This window comes from Orycteropus afer, unplaced genomic scaffold, assembly GCF_000298275.1.
Source record: "Orycteropus afer afer isolate SDZICR_OR568_19922 unplaced genomic scaffold, OryAfe1.0 scaffold00037, whole genome shotgun sequence".
Taxonomy (NCBI): Eukaryota; Metazoa; Chordata; class Mammalia; order Tubulidentata; family Orycteropodidae; genus Orycteropus; species Orycteropus afer.
The window spans coordinates 12,342,810-12,365,390 of NW_006921624.1; the positions used below are offsets into that span (position 1 = coordinate 12,342,810).

The 22,581-nt window shown below is 42.7% G+C and overlaps 1 protein-coding gene across 1 annotated transcript in view; it reads left to right on the forward strand.

The window, feature by feature from the left end:
- The window catches only part of TNFSF15 (TNF superfamily member 15), a 15,733-nt gene extending 976 nt beyond the window's left edge, over positions 1-14,757 (forward strand). Inside the window, exons 2-4 of the mRNA XM_007936678.1 lie at positions 10,410-10,452; positions 11,456-11,503; positions 14,303-14,757. Of these exons, the coding sequence (XP_007934869.1) occupies positions 10,410-10,452; positions 11,456-11,503; positions 14,303-14,757 (546 nt within the window). The remainder of the gene's footprint in view (positions 1-10,409; positions 10,453-11,455; positions 11,504-14,302) is intronic.
- The last annotated feature ends 7,824 nt before the right edge of the window (positions 14,758-22,581 follow it).

Genomic DNA, 22,581 nt, shown 5'->3' on the forward strand with positions numbered 1-22,581 from the left:
TATATATATAAGAACAATGTTGAGAGGGCTCCAAGTGGCCAGGAGAAAATTGTTATCCTACACTAGGAACAGCAAAAATGTAAGTGCAAGCCTGAGGAATGTGCTATTCAAGTACTTTTCTTTTTTAAAATGCTCCTGCGTGATCTATGGTGAGTGATTTAATTTTCCCCAAAGTATCAAATTCCAGCTAAGAAAATCAGTTTCCCCGCTAGGTTCCATTGGAAACCTGGTTTCCAACCAATCTTGGCCAACTTCAAAGCAGTGAAGACGTGAGCCAGCTGTGCTTAATGTGTAACTCACAGTCCTCTCAGGGTCAACCCGCAGGCCATGATGCAGGCAGCAGTGCTCATGCCACAGTTAGCACAAAGCAGAAATAAGCAGACGAGTGGAAATGCTGTTTGTGTTAGAGGAGGACTGCAGGGTACATGAGGTCAGGCTGTGACCCCTTGACCATCATGGGGCTGACTCCGAGGCCACCAAAACTGCAGGGGCCATTCAGTCCCCTGAAGCCCTGTGCCTCTTTAGCAAGAAGGCCTCTTTGCTCTTGAATGAGGCATAGAGTGGCCTCCAGGAGCCCGAGCTTTCCTGGCCCCTGCAGACCAAGACCTTTGATGATATCCCTTATGTCAGCAGGAGTCTTCAGATCTGGAAGACCAGCAAGTGAAATGGCACAATCCAGGGGGGACCAGTGGCTTGTCCACAATCATGGAGCAATTTCATGACATGAGCTATCACTGGACAGTAAGCCCCATGAAGGTGGCTCTGAGTCTCTTTGGTCACCCCTACACTCTCTGAGTCTGTCTCAGTGCCTGGTCTGTTGTAGGTGCTCAAGAAATGAATAAAGCTAATGCTGTCCATGATGCTGTATTTAGACTCCTGGAGGATGGATGTGTGGGCTCGTTTCAAAGCTATGGTTTGGCCAGGCCATGTAACTTCTCAGTGTATCAGAAGAAAATGAAAGGGAAAAGATAAGACTGGGGCACATGTAGCAATCAGGATCCTGAAAAGGAACAGTTGGCCCACTCAAAGAAGTGCATTGCAAGAAGAGGAAAGTTTAAAGAAGAGAGTTTGGAAGGCATTTAAAGGAAAGCCTGTTTGCTGGCAGAGTTAAGTGAACCACAAGCACTGGTGAGCCACTCCCAGGACAGGGACAGTGAGAAGCTGACTACCACCCCTTGATCTGAAAGGGCAAGTGGAGGGAGGAATATTAGAGAAACCCAATGAGAACTGAAGGCAAGGAGAGGGCCTGGGAGGAAGAGCTGAGGGCTAAGTAGAGAAAGACAGTCATTGGAAGAAAGCAGGGAGGGTCGGAAGGAAAACATAGACCTCTGTCTCCTCCCACTCTCTGATCCCACTGACCAGACACAACTGGAAGCCAGGGCCCAAAGGAACCAGGGAGAAACAGTGGCCAAAAGGCAATGTCTCAGAGCTCAGAGTGCAGCAAAAGTGGATCTGGAGGTGCAAACGGAGACTGACTAACTCAGAGGAGAAGGAAGATGGGATTCAAGGAGGGAAAGCCAGGCCACTGAGGAGAGCTTGGGTGGGCATAGTAGTTCCATGTTATGGCTCTCAGAAAAACATCGGGGTTTGCACCCAGCTCAGGGCTGAGAGAGTCATTGCTGGGAGACTCAGCTCTCTTTCTAGAAGAAGAAGGCACTGGTATCAGTGATCCGAAGATAAAAATAAGGCACATGCAGGAGCATTTTGCTTGCGTAGAATGTGAGGAGGGCTACGTGCGCACAGCTACTATGATGGGCACTCTACACCAGGCTCCCTGCAGCTCCAGAGCTGCAGTCTTAATATTGGCCTTTGAGAGCTCCAAGTTTGAGGCATAAGATAGACAAGGAAATGGGCTATTTCAACTTAGAAGTGTGATGGGATTCCAGATATTCTCCTAGCCCAGCCTTGGGGTAAGGAGTGGTTCAAGGAAGGCCTGCTGGAGGACGGAAGGAAGGCACTCCCATGGCTAGAAAGCTGAGTCTGAGGTCTGAGTCACAGACTTCATTCTATTCCCAATAGAAATTGATCAGACATTCCCAGGCCATTGTATGTAACAGGGCCTGTTAAAATCATTCAGCCTAAAGTCCTTTGTCTTACGGATACGGAAAATAGAGATCAGAGGGCTGAAGAGATCTGCCCATGCCTGTAATCCTAGTCAAGGAGCTCTGGTGGTAGAGTGGTTGAGGCATTTGGCTGCTAACCAAAAGTTTAGTGGTTCAAACCCACCAGCCACTCTGCAGAAGAAAAAGATGAGGCAGTCTGCTTCCGTAAAGATGTACAGCCTTAGAAACCCAATGAGGGTTGCTATGAATCAGAATTGACTCAATGTCAGTGAGTTTGGTTTTGGTTTTGGTACCCCTAGCCAGTATTAGAGGCAAGAGTCAAACTCAGCCCATCTCCCCCGACTCAATGCCAGAATGCCATTCTAAGGGCTAGATGAAGAATGCTATCCGTCATAATTATGGATAAGACCAGCCACAACTAGGACCAATGACTGAGCCTCAGCCTGTGCCAGCCTCCCAGTGAGGAGCTTCACACAGCAAATCGCATTCCATCCTCAGAATGACCCACCCAAGACTTCTGGACCAGGGGAGTCAGGGCTGCCCATGTTTTTTTGTAAGGGAAAGAGTAAGGATTACACATGAATCGTTAGGTGAAAAAAGCAAAGTGCAAAACAACATCTATGGTAGGATATGCCTCCTTTTCCTAAAAAATATTGTAGAATCATGTATATGAACATGCTTATAAATGCACATACTATCTCAAGAAAGACACAAAAGAAGCTGGTAACTCCATTAGCCTCCAGGTAGGGAACTGGGTGGCTGGGCAACAAGAGGGGAAAGCATTCTAAGAGCTATACCCTTTGTACAAAATGTATATACCACCTATAGAAACATATGCAGTTGGTGGTGTTACTGTTGTGTTGTTGTTAGGTGCCGTCAAGTCCGTTTCGACTCATAGTCCAGCAGCATCCTCACAACTATGCCTGAGCCCAGCATCGTAGCCACTGGGGCTGGGTCTTGTTGAGGGTCTTCCCCTTTCTCTCTGACCCTCTACTTTACCAAGAATGATACCCTTCTCCAAGGACTGGTCCCTTCTGACAACGTGACCAAAGTTGTTGTCAAGTGCTAGCAAGTCGCATTCTGACTCATAGCAGCACCATGTGTCGAAGCAGAGCTGCTCCCTAGGGTTTCCTAGGCTGCTATCTTTACAGAAGTAGACCACCAGGGCTTTTTCCCACGAAGCCACCAACCTTTCCGTTAGTAGCCAACACTCAACCGTTGCATCACCACAGCTCCTTAGGAAAATAATAAAGACAGTAAAATGTTTTAGGACTTTTAGACTCCTATAAGATTAGGCAGAGTTGTATCTTGGAATACTCATGGACAAAAAACTCAAACTCAGTTTGAATGCTGGCCTAGCCATGTGAGCTTTATCATGTTACCTAACCTCCCTAGGCCTCAGCTTCTTTATGTATGAAATGAAAATAATTAGAAATGAGGTGTTCAAGTATCTGGCAGGGGGTAGTGGGTTAACAAGTGATAGTTGCTGCTGTTGTTACTACTATCACTACAACCAGAGAAGTTCCCTGACTGGGGAAATTACATCATAGAGGACAACATCTCCACACTCTGGAATCACCAGCGCCAGACCAGAGGGAACATGCTTAGATGCTGGAGGGCTTTACTTGGTCTTTGATCTCTATGAACTGTCTCAGTGCCTCCTTCTCCACCCCAGTCTTTCCCTCCTTATCTCAGCCCCTAATCCATTCTCTACCCAACTCCACCTTGGCCTGGGCCTTCTTTGGGCCCTTCAGTGGCTCTTCACTGCCCTCAAAAGGATTCCATAGGCCCCACTGTGACCCAGAGTGCCCTGAGGACAAGCCTGTCTTCTGCCCAGCACAGCTCCAGGACACACAGTCAGTGCTTTCAGCCTGGGCACTCAATACGATGGAATGAATTGTCATGGCTGCTGTAGAAGGAGTTCCTGCCCAGGGTTGCCAAACTGCCCTGTCTCTGTCCTTCCCTTATAGCTCCAGTTTCTAGGGTTAGCTGTACAATCTCTCCATGTTCCCACCCCCCTTTCACTCCTTACTTCACACCGACCTCACTTCCACCCCCATTCTAGAAAATCCCTGGCCCTTGTCCCCTGCAACCCTCTTCCCCCTACACCTGCCTCTGATCCAAGTGGTCTCCACCCAGAACAACAGGATCCCATCATGCTGTGAGCTCAGGCTGCCAAGTTACACAGACTTGAGGGAAAGCCAGGCCTCACTACTTCACAGCTGTGCTCTCATAGTAACTTTTGATATGCCAGGTTTTTTCACGTTCAACATCATTTAACATGTTAAGCTTTTTCATAGTGTTTAAAGAAGAGTAAGTAAGATCATGTATCTAAAGCTCTTAGGTAACACAGTACCCAGCAGATAGCACATGTGCAATACATGCTTGATATTATTACCACATGCATCATCGCAGTTAATCCCTGAGGTCACACGATGACAAAAGTATTATTATCCCCCTTGTAGAGATGATGAAACTGAGGCTTAGAGAAGTTAAGCAACTTGCCAAAAATCACAGAGCAGGACCTTGGCATTCAAACCCACAGTATATGTCCCTCCTAACCACTATGCTTGTTTGCCTCTGGGTACAAGTGCAGGCAAATTATTCACTTCCCAGCGTAGTCAGAAGGATTTAATGACAACACCACCCTGGGAAGTGCTTGGCACAAAGTAAGCGCTCAATAAATGCCAGTCCACTCCACCCTCTCAGAGCACATAGCTTTACCTGGCACACAGAAGGCACTGAGTGTTTGCTGGAAGGAGAGCAGCATGGAGAAATGGGCTTAGAAGAAAAATGAGATATTAGATTTCCCTGTCTACAAAATGAGGAGGTTAATGGGCTTCTTAATAATGCTGTGTGGGAAAATGTCTAAGATGCTCAGAAAGCTGTTGCCACAGAAAGCTGCTGATGTCAGGCAGATACACAGCTCACATCATTTCTCTACACACCCTACCCTGGGTGGACAAACCCTTTTATCTCACTCAAGTTTCCTCTTCTTTCAAATGACGACAATAATGACAATTCTATCTCACAGTTTTCTAGAGAAAACAAACAGATAATTGAGATAAAAGTGTTCAGTAAACTGCAAAATGCTGACACCACAGTGACACTGTCTCTGTTGCCACCTCAGGGAGCTTCTGCACGGCATGTGCCCAAGACAAGCCCCATACGTTACAAAGGTCAGGCTGAGGGCAAAGGGCCCAGAGGTAGTGAAGGTGTGCTGCAGAAGGGAGAGCTGTGAGTTTGAACCCTCAGCATCCAGGCAGCTTATAGCTGGGGGTTTCAGAATCACTCATTCACTCATTCAAGTGAACCCACACCTCATTCACACATCATTCATTCACACCTCGAGTTCTGAGTCCTCAGACAGACAACACACCACAGTGCCATCACAGCAGAGTGATAACAAGAGTTTATCTCCCTGTCTGGTCTTCTTAATAGGGCTGAGTAGCTGGCAAAAGCAACAAGCTTGAATTTCAAAATGGGCAGGAAGAGTCTACAACTATAGTGATAAGATCAGAGGGATGATGCACGAACCAGGAGTACATACCTCAAGCGTTTATTGAGCCCAAAGAAAGAAGAGAAATGAATGGGATACCCTCTTTAGGTGTATGGTCTGTCACAATGGTACTGGGAAGGAAGAATCATTCTCTGCTTTTATTGATAAGGAAAATGAGTCTCACTGAGGTCAGGTAACATACTAACGTCAGAAAAGTAAAGAAGTAACAGCTGGGACTTTCAAGTGTGCTACACTGCTGTGGTAGTTAAGGTTGTGTATTAACTTGGCTGGGCCATGGTTTTGAGTGGCTGGGCAGCTGGACGTAGTTGTCCTCCATGATGAAAGGGTAATCATCTCCATGGTGGAATCTGCTGTGAGCAATTAGTAGCTGCCTTTGGGGCGTGGCCTGCTTCCAGTATATATGGAGAAGCTCTGGGGATGGTCTCTAGCTTTTGGCACATCTGAATCCTGCATTTGGCCAAGTCTTCATCTCAGTGGCCTGCTATGCTGCCTGCCAATCTTGGGATTGTTCCTGGACTTGAACTAGTGGTCTGCCGTGTTGCCTGTCAAACTTGGGACTGCGCCATTTTACTTGTCAATCTTGGGTTCATCAGCCTCAGCTGCTGCATGAGTCAAAAACATCCTCCAGCTCCAGTAGGCCTGGAATAGGAGGCAGAGCTGAAGCCCAAGGTCGAGGGGCCTTTACCCAGGTCCTAGAGCTGGCACTTTGAACTTGGACTTCTAGCCTCGTAAACTATAGGAGAATAAATCCCTGTTTGTTAAAGCCATCCATTTGAGGACTGTCTGCTAGAACAGCACTAAAGAACCAAGACAACTGCCAAGACCACATTCTTTGCTCTGTTATATGCTGAATGTTATTTGCAAAGCCCTGACAAGGGCATCTTGGAGGAGGATGAAATGCAATGTCCTCAGAATAAAGCAGTTCTAGGTTATGTTTATCTTTGTGCAAGTACAAACAGGGTGGAGCCAAAGTAAGAGAGAAGAGGCCAAATATCTGTGTATTTCTTCTAGCAGTGCTGGGAGAATGTTATGGGCCATAAATCATTATGACTTTGTAGTTGCAGCATTTATGACACAGAGTAATGAAGGCCCCTTCCTGTTTACAAATATACTAAAGAGTCACTACAAAATATGGAAGTAAAGACTAAGTGAATCCTAGTTTAAAACCACTCACAAGATTTTTCTGGTGAAATGCCAGTAAGAGAATCTCAAAGGCCGCCCCCCTAGGGCTCCTTCATCCTTGGTGCACCCAGCCAACACTTATGGAGCTCCCAATATGTTCCAGGGTCTGTACTTGGCCTAAAGTTTCAGACCCTAGACTCTCCACTTACTCTTTGAACTTGAACAGTTGTTTGACCTCTTTAAACCTCAGTTATAGGCTGAAAAGTCTGCAAAAAGTTGTTGCTGGCCCCTCTTGAAGGATTATATACAAATGCCCAGTACAGTACCTGGCCCCTGGTAAAGAATTAGACATTAATCTTCTCCTTCCCTCCATCTTTCCTTCTTCCCAGCTTGAAGAATTTGAGTAATTCTAAAAATGCCTATAGGATTAGGTCATGGTTATTGAGAGTCAGAAATTACCAGCCAACATTTAAAAAAAAAGAAAAGTGGGAAAAAGAAAGAAAATCAAATGAAAATGTAAACTCCCTGCCTTACAGAAACTAAGGGTCAAAAAGTACCAACTGGCTGTGTTTGGGCTAATAAACCCTGATGGTAGCAGGTATACCATCAAGATACATGCTGGTGGGCATACTCATCTGCCTTCTGTGGCTCCAGCCCCCGACCAAGCCTTACAACCTTCAACAAATATCTCTAGTTCTTGCTCTCCAAGCAGAGCCTAATGAAGAACTTCAGAGGTCCCAGTACTGAAAGGTTATAGCTAACCAATTTTCTGTAGTTATAATTTTTTTCAGTTAAATAGACTCTCAAAACTTTACATGTATTCTAAAATAGAAAGATCTCTTTCCTACATTTTTAAATTGCAAAGCTCTGGCTAAAGTCACTGAGATTGACCTTTACTCCATTTTGCTGTCTTTTCTGCCTCCATCTTTTTGGTGCCTGGGCATCTGCATAGTTTGTCTGTTGGGTAATCCAACAGAAGTGCCGGGCACCATCCCAGGCACCAGGAATAGAGTGGTAAGCTAGACAGACACCCTCAATTTCTGCTTGCATGAAGCTTAAGTTCTACTAGAGAGAGAAAGGCAATACATACACAAATAAATATTATTACTTCAGGGAGTGATAATGTTCAGGTAAATAAAATTGGATCCTGCTTCTCAGTCAGTAGTTTAAGAGGACACTTAAGGAGAAATAAATCCCATTTTCTGGGTGCTTTTGGGGCCCGTGTCTATTCAATCTGGGTGCTAATGTTGCAGCATCCCTCAGGGAGCCATCGTCTCCTTAGTGCCTCAGAGTGACCCACCAGTGATGAAGATGAGTCAGTGTTAAAGAACAGTAAAGATCTTTTACTGTCCTGATGTTGCCACCAACTATCTTGAGAGCAGGTTACAAGACTGGGATGGTAAATTGGGACCTAATGGCCAACATAAGTACTTGGGACTTTGTCTAGAAGGCCATGCAGAGCCACTGAAGGCTTTGGGGGCAGAATTGTGTTTTGATAGAGTGATGCTGTAGACAAAGTCTTCTGCAGGCAAGCTAGGAAATGGATCTGAGAAAGGGAGACACCAGAAGCAGGAAATCCTGTTAGGAGGCTGTTGGAAGAATCCAGCAGAGCAGAGCGCCAAAACATGGAATGGAAGCACAAATAAGAAAAAATTGCAGAAATAAAAATGACAGCCCTTGGATGTGTAGAAGAAGACACAGATTTCAGGTCTGGTAACTCAGCAGAAGTAGGAGTAGTGCCATCAAAAGTGTTAGGAAACATAAAGAACTGAGAACCAGGACACTAATAGATACATGCACATCTGTGTTCATCGCAGCACTATTCACAATAGCAAAGAGATGGAAACAACCTAAGTGCCCATCAATGAAGGAATGGATAACCAAATTGTGGTACATACATACAATGGAACACTATGCAACCCTAAAGAATAATGTAGAATCCGCAAAACACTGCATAACATGGATGAACTTGGAGGACATTGTGTTGAATGAAATAAGTCAATCACAGAAGGACAAATAATGTATTAGTCCAGTAATGTAAAAAGTCAAGGAAAGGTTTATACATGGAAGAGAATTTTCTTTGTTGGTTACCAGGGATGGGAGGAGTAGAATTCCTAGACAGTTTGGAGAGAGCGAGAGAGATGTGTCTATATATATATACCAATGATTATTAGTCGTTACCAGGGAAAGGAGAGTGGGGGAAGGGGAAACTTTTGTTTGTGGGGCATTGAGTTTATGCTAATGGTGGTGGAATATTTCAGAAAAGGAGAGCAATAATGGTGGCACAACATGAAAAATGTCATCGGTGTCCTCAGTCTATAAGTGTGGAAGTTGTTAGTGGTGAACGTCTTGTTATGTATGTTTTTATCACAACTGGAAAAGAAAAAAAAAAGAGAGAGAGTGTTAGGAAACAGAAGGAAAGAAGCTGGAGAGACAAAGAAGTCAATTATCATTAAAGACAAGCTATCTGCCCTCTAGAAGGCCTCCAGGAGAGGTTATGTAGTGAAGTTTGAGAGAGAAAAAAGCCTGGAGGTCTGAACTCAAAAGATCACTGTTTACTCACATGCCTGCTCTCTCCTACTCACTAGATTCAACAATGACATAATCACACCCACATGACCACACATGCATATGGAGCAACATCTCTGCACACCACACCCCACCACAGACACGTGTAGATACACAGATGCAAAAACACATCAATTCACACTCTCTTCCACTGATAGAGTTATACTCTCTTATACTTAACACAGATGTATAATATTCCTCATCCACAGGTATCACACAATCAAGTGATTATGATGGCATGAGCATAGCATTGTTAGCAGGGACTGTGTAGTTACAAGAACTAAATTAGAAGACTATGAGTTGAGTCAAAATTACATCAGAGAAGGTTTCTTTGGAAACGCTGTCAATTATTAGGGAGCTCTAGTGGCATAGTGTCTAAGGCACTTGACTGCTAACCATTTATTCCTAAACTAAGAACTCACTTTTGTTCTTGAGCTTTATATGTAGGCATGGTTCCTTCATTTTTCATGTGTTCTTTGCACTGACTGATGCATTTTATGATTTGATCTTCAACTTAACACTGAGAGTCATTTAGGGCAAGGAATATTATTATTCCCATTTTACAAATGAGAAAACCAAAGCTCAGAGAGGGAAAATATCTGGCTCCAAAGCAGTTACTCTTCAGCACGTGGAACCTGAAGGGTCTCAGACGTAGGGTTGCCATCATAAAGTCTTCCTGTCTCATGGGAAAATAAGGGCAATTGTTGAGGCTCATCAGGAGAACGTGACCATTATTTGGTTTTTTGTTTCATTTTTGTAAAATAGTTCTGAGTTTTAAATTGCAAGGAAGAAAAGTAAATAAAGCAAGTGGCATTATTTGTTCAAATATTATCAGCAATGACAAGATGCCGGGGTGCCCTGGAATAGAGCAGGAAAAGTCCAAAGGGCAGAATTTTAAAGTTGAGTTTCAGAGACAAGCAAGAGAGAAGGTCATTGGAGGTACTGGAGGAGGAAGGAAGAAAGCATGGATACAGGATTCCCATCAATCCAAATATTTGCATTCCCGTTGCCCCTATCTCAAGGCACTCAGGCTGGGAGGGAGCAGCATCTTAATTATACCCATGCGCGGGTAGCTGTGTGGGTGTTGGGACTAGAATGACACAGATGGCCTGAACCCTACCTGTCTTTCCCAACAGACTTCAAAGGAGCAAGAGTTTGAACAATCACATCTGCGAGCTAGTAAGTGTACTCATTTTTAATGCCTTTTCTTGTGGGGAACAAGAGCATTTTTAGTAGCTCTGGTATGCAGGAGGTTCAAAGATGGGTTTAAATGACCAAGTTACTAAGCAGAAGGATGTAAACTCAAGGAAGAAATGAGCCTCCACCCCAGGACCTGAGAAGGCAAAAGACTCTACCATCAAGTACATGATGTGTGGGACTGATGGCCTGAGCACAAACCCCAGCTCTGGAAATGACTTGCAATGTGACCTTGGGCACATAATTTCACTTATCTGTATCTCAGTTTCCTCACCTATAAAAATGGCTTTAATAGTCCCCATCTGACAGAGTTAGTGTGAATTAAATGAGCTAAGTCCTATAGAAGGATTAGAACAGTACCTAGAAGTTCAACTGTAGTCAATGAATTTTTGCTTTTTATCAGAATCATCATCAACAACAACATAACTATAGTAATTAGAGTGCACTTATCCAATATAATCATCTTTGCAAATTAAAAGGAAATTCTAAGGTCTTCTAGAGGAATAATAGGGAAACCGGCCTGTTAGGCCATCCATATGCATTAGTGGGTATAGTTAAAGAAACCATGAAGAAGACACAGGCTAATTAATTCCCACAGGACCAGCAGGAGCTGGCTAAGAGGAAAGAAGAGGCAGGCTGTTAGTTACTGAGTACTGACCATGTGTCAGGAATCATGCTGATCACTCTCCATCCATGGCAGAGATCACTGTGCCCACCTCAGAGATGAGAAAACAGAGGCTTAGGCAGGTAGATAACTTGCCCAAAGTCATGTGGCCAAGATCTACTTGCCTCCTGAGCCTCCCCTTTCCCCTGGGCTGCCTGCAAGCACCGCATTTCAATCCAAAATCTCCCAAGGAATGAACTGCACAAGCTGAAGGTGAGGAATATTTCTCTCCCGTCACAGGCTCCATGCTACTCCCAAAGGGCCGTCTCCACGTGAGTCGCCCTTTGACCCACACAAAGCATGTTTTTCCTTTCATTACAGACTCGCCTCCCAGACCAGACGGAGCTAAGCCAAGGGCACACCTGACAGGTAACTGTCCTTGATGTGTTTTCCAGAAGATCATGGTCTATGGTCCAGAGATTTCATTCAGAGAATTTGCCAAAACTCATTCTAGTGGCTTCAAACTGGAAACAACAGGATCAAGAGATTCCTTCTCTTAATCAAGGGTTTTCAAATATCTTCCTCCCTGTGAGGGGCCCAAAGGCTCCTGTCTCTTGAGTGTTTTTATTCAGATTGTATTAGTCATCTTCCTTTCTTTCCTATCTCTCTCTTTCATTCACACACCCAAATATTCAGAAAGGGCTTTCCTCAGACTCAGAGCTTGAAGTAATTCTGAATCTAGTCACAGGTGAAAGATGCACTGAGCTGCCAATGTATGAGGTCTGTCTATGCCCTACACAAGACAAGGCTATTAGACATCTACATTCAACAAGGTATTTCCACAGAGTTTTCACTGATGTGAAGAAATTAAGAGGAATCTCATCACATCACCAGTTGTACAGCTTCCCAAGTATGTGTGGAAATGCCGGGAGTTTCACAGCCCTTTGAGACTATGGAGGAAAAAGCACTTCTGTGCAGAATGATGTGTTCGGGGGGGGGGGAATTGAAAAATCAGAGGGTTAAAAACAAGTATAATTCTCCTGACCTACAAGAATATTTGCAACACACAGGAGGACAGCCTCATGGCCGAAGATATGTGCCTTAATTTTTGGCAAAAAACAAAGGAATTATTTGAAGTATGGCTTGAGCGAAAATTAGTATCAGGGAGATACTGAGGGTCCGTCAGTCATCACTTGCCTATAAGAATGGGAGGGCTTGGAACAGGGTGAGAAAACAAATCCTAAAATAATTCTGAATATGGAGATATCACCCCTCTTCCTATTGAATGGTGGGAGCTGAAATGGGGAGAGCAGCTTTAACTGAGCTCCCGATATGTGTCAGGTACTGTAGTAAATATTTTACGTCAATTTTCTCAATCATTCATCAGCCCAATGAAACAGAGATTAATCATTCTCATCCACAGGGGAGAAAACTGAGAGGCAATTAAATTCACTTGTTCCAAGTCACACAACTAGGAAGTACAAGAGTTAAGATTCAAGCTTGACTATCACAATCGCACTGCTTCTATAAAACTTAAAAAAAAAAAACTACTGCCATCGAGTCAATTCCGACTCAGTGAACCCCATTGGGTTTCCGAGGCAGTAGATCTTTATGGAAGTAGATTGCTCAGTCTTCCTTCTGTGGAGTGGCAGGTGGGTTTGAACAGCCAGCCTTCTGATTAGCAGTCAAATGCCTTAGGCACTATGCCACCAGAGCTCCTTCCATTAGAACATACTCCCTATGCAAACTCCTACTTGCTGTGTTGACATAGCTAATTTCGTGTCAACTTTACAGAACTCTTCCTGGTCTAGAGATTGAGTTTTGCTTTTGCACCACAGGAAATTTCTTTTTAATCCACTATGTCATCCACAAAGAACAAGTAGAGACTTTCAGGGGCCAGTAATAAAAGTGCCTTTCACAGATTTTGCAAAGAAGCGCCAGAGCCCTTCAGGGATCGTTAACTCCCAGTGCCATGGAGACCACAAACATTCTGGACATGAGCCATAGCTGCAGAAGAGTCCACAGGTCCAGCCAACAGTGAGAATGAAGTTTAGAAAAATCTAAGAACCAGGTCACCCACCTGGTATGAAGGGTGATAAATGGTCTTTTTAAACATAACCTATCCCAAAACTGTGCATGTCAGTGCATAATAGTAATTGTTATGGATTTCAAAAGCAGTTGCAGGTAATTGAAGTGTGTTTTGACTTCTGGGAAATATTAATTTTATTGCAGAATATCTTACTTGAAATCAGTGATCTGACTCAATGATTTGATTCTATTCATTTTTCCTACACTGCTATAGACATACTTCGTAAAAGCATTCATTCATAAGTTCTATATAATGTGCTCTTGTGAGTAATGCAAACATAAGAACATACAAAACACATAAATTGAAATAGGATTTGTTTAATACTTTGACATGAAAGATGATGGTTTACTTTGGGGAAAAAACAATTTTATTTATTGACTACAATACAGTCCAGTCAATGTCACAAAAATGTCACGTTGGAGCTTCAGCCCCTGTTCACAAAGATAAAACTGAGGCTCAGAGAACAGAAGGAACCTACGTAGCTGATTAATAGCTAGTGTGTTGCAGAGCCAGAATTGGAACTGGACCTAAATGGCCCCAAGCCCGGGTCACTTCTACTCCACAGGCAACTATGTTGGCTTATATTTTGTCTCTGGATGAGAAACATTTCTAAAATGTTCTAGGTCTCTGCTTCCACGATGTCCCGCATGTTGATTCTTTATTAATCACTGTGTGCATTTAATGTGCTTTTGACCATAGCATTGGAATAGAATTACAGGGAACACTTGACTCTCTTTCTGAAATATCTACTCTTTGTAGCATAGTACTTTCAAAACAAAAAAAAGTTATAAAAGTGAATATAGTTTAGAGGCTATTCAAGAGCTAGGTGTTTTATTTACACCATCTCTTTAAATCCTTTCTACGGGTACTATTCTTTTTTTTTTTTTTTTTAATAATGAAAACTAAGAAAACTCAGGTTCAAAAAGGCAAAGTAATTTCACCAAAGTTACCCAGCTCAAGATGCTACTCTCTTTGAGCACAAGTATATGTCCACTCTCATATCTTCCACTCATTCTTCTCCAAGGCATCTAGCTATTGGTTTCATTCTGCACTTAACTATTCTCTGGAAATAATAGGAGACACTTAGCAATGTCCACAGGTTCTGACACAAGCCAATTAAACCTCTCTTCTCTTTGCAGTTGTGAGACAAACTCCTACACAGAACTTGAAAAATCAGTACCCAGCCCTGCATTGGGAACATGAACTTGGCTTGGCCTTCACCAAAAACCAGATGAAATATACCAATAGATTCCTGGTTATTCCAGAGTCGGGAGACTATTTTGTTTACTCACAGGTTACGTTCCGAGGGACCATATCTGAATGTGGTGAAATTGGCCCCGGGAGACAATCGAGCAAGCCAGACTCCATCATTGTGATCATCACCAAGGTAACAGACAGCTACCCCGAGCCAACCCAGCTTCTAATGGGGACCAAGTCAGTGTGTGAAATAGGCAGCAACTGGTTCCAACCCATCTACCTGGGGGCTATGTTCTCCCTGAAAGAAGGGGATAAACTGATGGTGAACGTCAGTGACGTCTCCTTGGTGGATTACACAAAAGAGGATAAAACCTTCTTTGGAGCCTTCTTGCTATAGGAACGGTGTGGATGTCATTGTGAAGGTCCCCTGCCTCTTAGTTCTTTTTCTTCATTCATATATAGGGGTTTACTTCGGGCCAACGGAATACTCAACAGAGGCAGTGGTGTAGCTATGAAATTTAGGACCCAAAAGTTAACACTTTATATTATAGCCTTACTGATAAGAGTACTAATTGGAAAACAGTGTGGCTTAGAGGAGTCATGAGTTTCTAAACATTAAAACACTGATCACTAAATGGATGTATAAATTACTGAGGTCAAGATTTGAAAAAGAACACTTCCATGACTTCCCACCAAACATTTGTCACCACTGGGCCATTTGTCCAATTGGATCCAGAAGTATTTGCTTCACTTGAAGAGACTTAAACAAAGTCCAAAGCCCTACAGAACAGTATAAACCCTTCAGAGATGAAGTCCTTAATCATTTTCCCCAAGCACACACACCTTCATGCCTTGCTTAAAAAGTGAAAGGAGAGTTGACATTTCTCACAAAACTTCTCAAAAAATGAATTGGTTGTCAATGCCATATATGTCATGTGAGAAAAGCTACTTTCTCTTTTATTATGGACACAGGTATCAAAATAAGCAAGTATAGTTCCACATGCATATTGAAAATAGAACAATAGCATGTATTCTACACAATTTTCTTGAGTATCTGTTGTATGCTGGGAATTGCTGTGGGCACTATGAAGAATTAGATAGCCTCTAGATGCTTCCTAATATCATCTGACACTGTTACGTAAGCCTTCTGGAGCTCTCTTGATTATGTAAGACATCTGGCTGATTAGGTCACTCAGAAAACTTGAAGACAGATTTCCAGCATGGCTCCTGAGTTCAGTGACTGCCATAGTGGGACTCAATCAATATCTGTTGAGTTATAATCAAATAAAAATTAATTTCTAGTTTCTTCTTCCAGAGGTTAAGACTGTAAGCATATTCCTAACCTCTCTAGGCTAACTTAAACCAAGTTTCTTTCTCATGTTAGCTCTTTAACCTGTCCCCACAGGGCTCAGTGAAGGTACAGCAAAGAGTGGGGTCACCTCTACCTGGGGTTGGGAAGAATCTTTATAGAAGAAGTGAAGCTTGAGTGGATCCTGAAAGAGGTGGGGGGACACCAGATGGCCACGGGGAAAGGTTAGCTCAGATGGAGGAATTACCCTTTTCTTAAAGCAGAAAAGAAAATTGTCTCAGTAACTATAAAACTAGCTGGAGAAGAAAGCATTGGCTCAACAAACTCCTAAAACAGTATTTATTAGAACACTAGGAATATTTTATCAATGACTTGAGTTTTACTCCAAGAACTAATAAATACTCCATTTAAGAAAATAAAATTCTCTCTCTGCACCTGTCTATATTGGGCATGGCAGGCTTACCCACCTTGGGCGCACGAAAGGATTTGAACAGGAAGAAGCCCGACAGGGCTGCTTATCTCTTCCTTCCCTAAAAGTAACGTTTGTGCCAAGAGCCTTCTGATTGGCCCCTTGCTCCGTAGGGGATCTGGTGGATTCAGAAGTTTATCCAACTAACACGAATTTCTTAACATCCTACCAGTCTTGCCGCTTTGAGAAACTCCCTGCCACTTATTTATTTTGCTTTTGTCATAGTTTATTTACTTAAGAATGTATTTTAGCTCAAGTTTCACTGCTAATTTTTTTTTTTAATTCTTTACAGTAGTCAGAAAGGCACAGCCAGACTGTTCTAATAAGACTCAAATCCGAACTTCTGTTTCCAATGCATTATCTCCATGATAAAAACTAGTGTAGTGTTTTTAAAAGCAAAAGGGGAGAGTGCTTTATAAGAAAATGTCCACTAAAAATGATCATGGGATGCATTCAAGGGCTTGGAAGGGGGGAAGGGAGCATGCTTCAGAAAACAGCTAATTTAGGGGGAGAACAGGAGTTAAATGTGTCTCAAAAGGCAGATTGCAAATGAATTTCCCAAACATTTACTAAGTACTTACTCGCCCTGGGGATATAGAAATAAATTATTTCAGGCTTGGAGTGTTCATTGGAACTGCTGGCACCTCCTGCATTGTCTGTAGATCCTTTTATTTCTTTTAGTTGTATTAGCTAATTAGTTAGCTAACTTAAGGCACATGGACATTTTCTCATTATGAAAGTGGGTGCCATTTGATGAAGGATGATCATGAACAAAATGATTTGTGTTTACTATTAAGTGTTTTTTAAGATAGCTCCTCAAGGACAATTTTCCATAAATAAAAGGGGGAAAACAAAGATACCAGTTTCTAGTACAGAATCCATTATTTAAGCCACATGTGAGGAGAAGGTTTTCCTTGCTGGACCCCATTTTGGTCACTAACACCCTTGAAAATGTTAGAACTTAATGGCTGACCCACAGATGCATAAAGATATTTGGAAAAGCTGCCTTCCTTTTAGCAAATTTAGGAATCATGATCAAAGTGCATGGAGTCGCTGCATTTTTGGCCTAGCATGGTTTAGATCTATTAAATGGAACATATTGTTCAAGCTACTAAAACTTCTAATTCCTTTTAACTAAGATACAGCAGGGTGAGGGTGTATTTTATTCACATGCTGAAAAGCTGTCTGATTCAGCTCCCTAACTGGGCTTGCCAAAACCCTTGGCCACATTTCAACCCAAGCTACGTCACCCAGAGGAAATTCCGCCTCTTGTGCTCGTCAATCACCCCCATGAATTATAAAAGTTCATCTAGATCACTATGCACAAGGCACGTACACTGCCAATATTCTCTTGCAAGGTATTTTCCCAAGTTGTTTCCCAATCGTGTTTCCATGATTGTGACATTGGGGATTAAGTCTTCAGGATGGGACTGTTTACATTATGCACCTTGCAAGACACAGGCAGAAGTCTCTTATCCCAAGATTTCTTCTTATCTACAGGTCCAGAGTCCTGGAAACGTCTTGCCGTTTTTTAACGAATTTTTTTTATAGAATGTACGTGATTATCCAGGATATTAACCGCTATTGCAACACAGTGGCAGCTGAGCCTGGAGAGGATTGAGTGGACTGTTAATCCCTGCCCTGGCGGTGGGAAAGTGTGGTCAGAACAGTCACATTCATGCCCTGTCCCACTCTAAAAGCCTTATCTATAACATCCCAATCTCTGAGACACATTTCCCACCCCCTCCCCTTCCATTACCCCATTTTGAGAAGGCCAGACCAGCCCAGAAAAAAGTTACTTTCTCAGGACCAAACAATGAGTTAATGGCAGACCCAGAGCCAGGGTGTTGTCCTCCTAACTCATACTCCTGGACTCACTCAATTACCCTCCACACTTAGCAAATACAATTCATTGAAATGACTGGAGGAGAAATTGAAGGAGGACATGAGAAGTTTCGGGGCTGGTGCTCAGTATGGGGCAATTAAGAAGAAGGAAGAGTCTTCCTCCACAGGTCCCCAGAGGAAAGAGCTAAGGCTGGTGATTAGCAGTGATAGGAAATTTCCATGTCAGGAAATCACATCACCATTTCTGGCTTGAAACTCAAAGGAACGTTCTCCCCAAAAGTATAATCTCACCAGGGTGATTTCCCAATCCCTGGAGTTATTCAAGCAAAGGACCTATCTCAGGGCTTTTGTAGAAGATTTTCCTTCATTGAAGCAAAGGAGAGAGGTTGGGCCAAAGGATTTCTGAGATCTTTTCCAAAGCTCTGATGATGCAGCCATCTTTTTATTGACTTCCATGTGCTGTACTTGATCATTAAGAACCTGATAACCTTGTCAAGGGTTCAGAGGCTTCCAGCCTAGATGTGACTGTCATTTCCCACTTGTTCAGAGAGTATCCAACAAGAAGTAACTCTGAGATCTTGGCCAGTAGAAAAGTGTCATGGAATTTTAGAGTTGGCAGGATCTTCAGAGTTTGTCTACTCCAACTTACATCTTTGGAAGGACGAATAAACCCAGCTTCAGAGAGGTGACCTAGCTGGCTCAATGCCAGGCAGTAGCCATGGTAGTGTTAAGACTGGGATTCATATCTCCTGACACCAAGCACAGTGGTCTTTCAAGCGCATACATCAATCCGTTCCTTTTGAGCATCTGTTGCACAATAGCTTTTACCTATATACTGGGGGTCCAGAGGGAACATAACGAGTGAGTCCCACTCTCCTAGTACATAATTCAGGAGGAAAGAAACACACAATGTCAAGCACATAAAGCAGCTGAACTTACCAAAAAAAAAACCCAAACCCATTGCCATAGAGTCAATTCCAACTTCTAGCAACCCTAAAGGACAGAGTAGAACTGCCCCATAAGGTTTCCAAGGCTGTAAATCTTCATGGAAGCAGACAGCCACATCTTTCTTCCACAGAATAGCTAGTGGGTTCAAACCACTGACCTTTCAGTTCACAGACAAGCATTTAACCACTGTCCCATCAGCTGAATTTAACCAAATTAAAGCCATTAAAATATGTAATTTCCCCTCTTTTGTGTGAGGGGTGTACAGATTGAACAAATGTAGGTGTTTATGTGATAAGCCCTATGCACTTTCATTAGTTTTATGTTTTATGTTAAAACGTCACAAGCCCAAGGTAAAATGCATATTGTATGTTGTTAGATATGTACTTAACTGGTATGTGCCCTTTGTCTTTGGGCACTACTGTATAAATCCCATTCTCTGTAAATGAAATGTATGTGTTAATGTATTTAATGAATGTAACTTAATAAATTGGCACCGAAGGTCACAGAATATCAACAACAAGTTTGATTCTTTTGTTAATTTGTTTGCTTGTTCACTTTTCTTTCTAGACTAAGGTATGTGGGTAACCTCTCAGGACTTTTAAGAATACACCTAGCTCTTCAGGCACTTGAACGCATAATGCAACGATTTTCACAGGTTATAGTAAATCTCATAACAAATTGACTATGAAATACCATAGAAATGCTACTGTGGACAGATGAGAGGAAGGGAGGGAAGGAGAGAGTCTACTCTAGTTAAGTTCCTTAATCTCGTAGCCAACAACCCTGAAAAGAAAAGAGAGATAGAGCAGGGGGAGGGAGGAGAGCAGAAAGAGCCATGTGAATACTTGATAGGGCCAGAATTTAAACTCAGGTCTTTCTCTGGCATGACATCCACTGCCTCTCATGGAAGTAGCAATAAGCAGGAATCAAAAGGGTTTACCTCCTCCATCTCATTCCTTTTTCTGGGATGGTAGCTGGATTCACTGCTGCTGCTCGGTCAATATTAGCTTCAAAAACCAAAGCCACTGCCATAGAATCATTGCTGACTCATAATGACCCTACTAAAACCCCAAACCAAACCCACTACCATCCAGTTGATTCTGACTCAGCATCCCTGGAGGCAGAGTAGAATTGCCCCGTCGAGTTTCCAAGGTTGCACATCTTTACAGAAGCAGACTGCCTCATCTTTCTCCCATGAAGCAGTCTGCCTCATCTTTCTCCCATGAAGCAGTTGATGGACTCTAACTGCCAACCTTTTGATTAGCAGCTGAATGTCTTAACCCTGCGCCACCACAGGTCCTCAATAGTGACCCTACGCCATATTAGATTGCCATTTCTGTTGGTCAGACATCAGAAATTTTGTTTGTTTCCATTTGTAGGTAGATCCAGAGTTGAATTAAGGGAAAGAGGGCATGCCTCTCCTCCAAAATAACAGTTTCAAAAATTTCCTTCCCAATGAGGGAACGTCAATGCTTACATTTCTTGCAACCACTTCTGGTGAGAACAAAACATTTATTATACATGCAGGAAGGAAGGAATTGTTTGCCCAAAATTTATTAAAAGATAAATGATCTGCAAAAATCACAGTGCCAATTCTCTGGATGATAAATATTAATTTAATAATGTGATCCTGGTCACCAAAGGTAACTTTCTCAATCAATTCCCTAAAAGATTCTTCATCACTGAGAACTTCAGAGCAAGGACAAAAGGCTAAGCAGCTGTTTGTTGGGATGTTTGTCCAGTTGCCCATAGGGGATATCCAGCATCTAATCAGAGTCTGGCTAACATTCAGTCAGGATGTTCAGGGGCAGTATCTGTTCCAATTTGTTAAGTCTGATTCTTATTAGCTAGTGCTCATGCCACACCAGTTGTTAGATATTGTGAAAACTATTAGTATTGCTTCCCTCTTCCCCCGACTCCCACACACATTAATAACCGTAATGTTAAGGTCCCAGTGTGGGATTGTAGAAGATGCAGTGGGTCAGGAGTCATCAGGTCTGTGTGTCAGGTCTGTCGGCTGGCAGTTGTGAGGCTTCAGACAAACTATTCATTGTTATGGGCCTTCGTTTTCTCCTCTGAGAAATAGGAGCAGAGGCAGCTAAAGTGAGCTAAAATTGCTTCCATTTACAGTTCAGAAATGGGTCCCACTAATTCCATGCTTGTAGTGCTTGAGTCTCAGGTATGTAGGGAAGAGAAGAAGGTTTTTCCAAGACTCAAACAAAGAAGAAAACAAAATTCTCCTCGTTCCTTAATGCAAATTTCTCCAGCAGGCACATGGGAACTTTTCACCCCTTCATTGCAGGAAACAGAAAGGTAACTGGAACTGAGCTGTGAAATCCAGGTTTGTGTCTACTGTTCCATTTTAACACGATTTGTGTGTGTGCATGTGTGTGTGCTAAAGATATACACTCACTCCTCACTTATCGACATGGTTAGATTCCAAAGACCAGGTCATTATGTGAAAATTGCCATTATGCAAAAATGGAGGATGACCACATCAGATCACAAAATGGAAGATGACTACATCACTCCATGGCTCTCAAATTACATCATTATATAACTGCCAAGCCACTGAAAATCATGGTCCAGTCAAGTTAACACATATTCTTAACCATCACAGCCAACATTACTCTTGCCTAAGATATGGATGTTTGTTACTACCAGATGTATATCTTTAATGCTCAAAGTACTTGGATAGTAGATTTTTATACTATTGTTGTCAATGTGAAATGTCAGATAACGAGGTAGTCAGTAAGTGAGGAGTAGGTGTATTTAACAGAACATTTGCCATTTCAACATTCTCCACATTTACAGTTCAGAGATATTAACTTAGTTCATTATTGTTCAATTATCACTCTTATCTGTTTCCAAATTATTCTGTGACCCTTCACAGAAGCTCAGGGCCCCCTAAGCATTGAGTCCTCCTTTCCTCCTCTCTCTTGCCCACCCCTGTAACCATCAATAAACTTTTGTCTCTATACATTGCCTATTCTAGATACTTCATATAAGTGGAATCAAACAATATTTGTCTTTTTGTTAACATCATTCTTCAATTTCCCTGTGTCACTAGGCCCTTCTGTCTCTCAATAGTACTTTGTACCTGCTCTCCATTCCACAGAACCAGGAGACAGCATCTTGAAGGCTAATATTGGCATGGTCAGGGGCCTTAACACCAGTAACTACAGCTGGCATTTCTTGGGTTCTTACATATGTCAGACATTAAGCTCAACTCTTCACATACTTCACTGTGGTAAGATTGACATTATCATCTTATTTCAATGATGAAGGAAATGAGGCCTAAGAGATTAAGTCCACTTGCCCAAAGTTACTCAGCAAAGCCAAGACCTGAACCCAAAACCAAAACGAAACCCAGTTGATGCTGACTCGTAGCAACTCTATAGGGCAGAGTAGGACTGTCCCCATACGGTTTCCAAGGCTATAAAAACAGACTGCCTCATCTTTCTCCTACAGAGCAGCTTATGGGTTTGAACAGATGACTTTTGGGTTGGCAGCCAAATACTCTAACCACTGCACCACCAGAGCTCCTAGATTCCAACCCAGGCAGGATAAAGTACTCGCACCATTCAGAGTTTATCATTAGCAGTAAAAAACGGGAGTTAACATTTTTGGAGTGCATACAATGCTGAGCA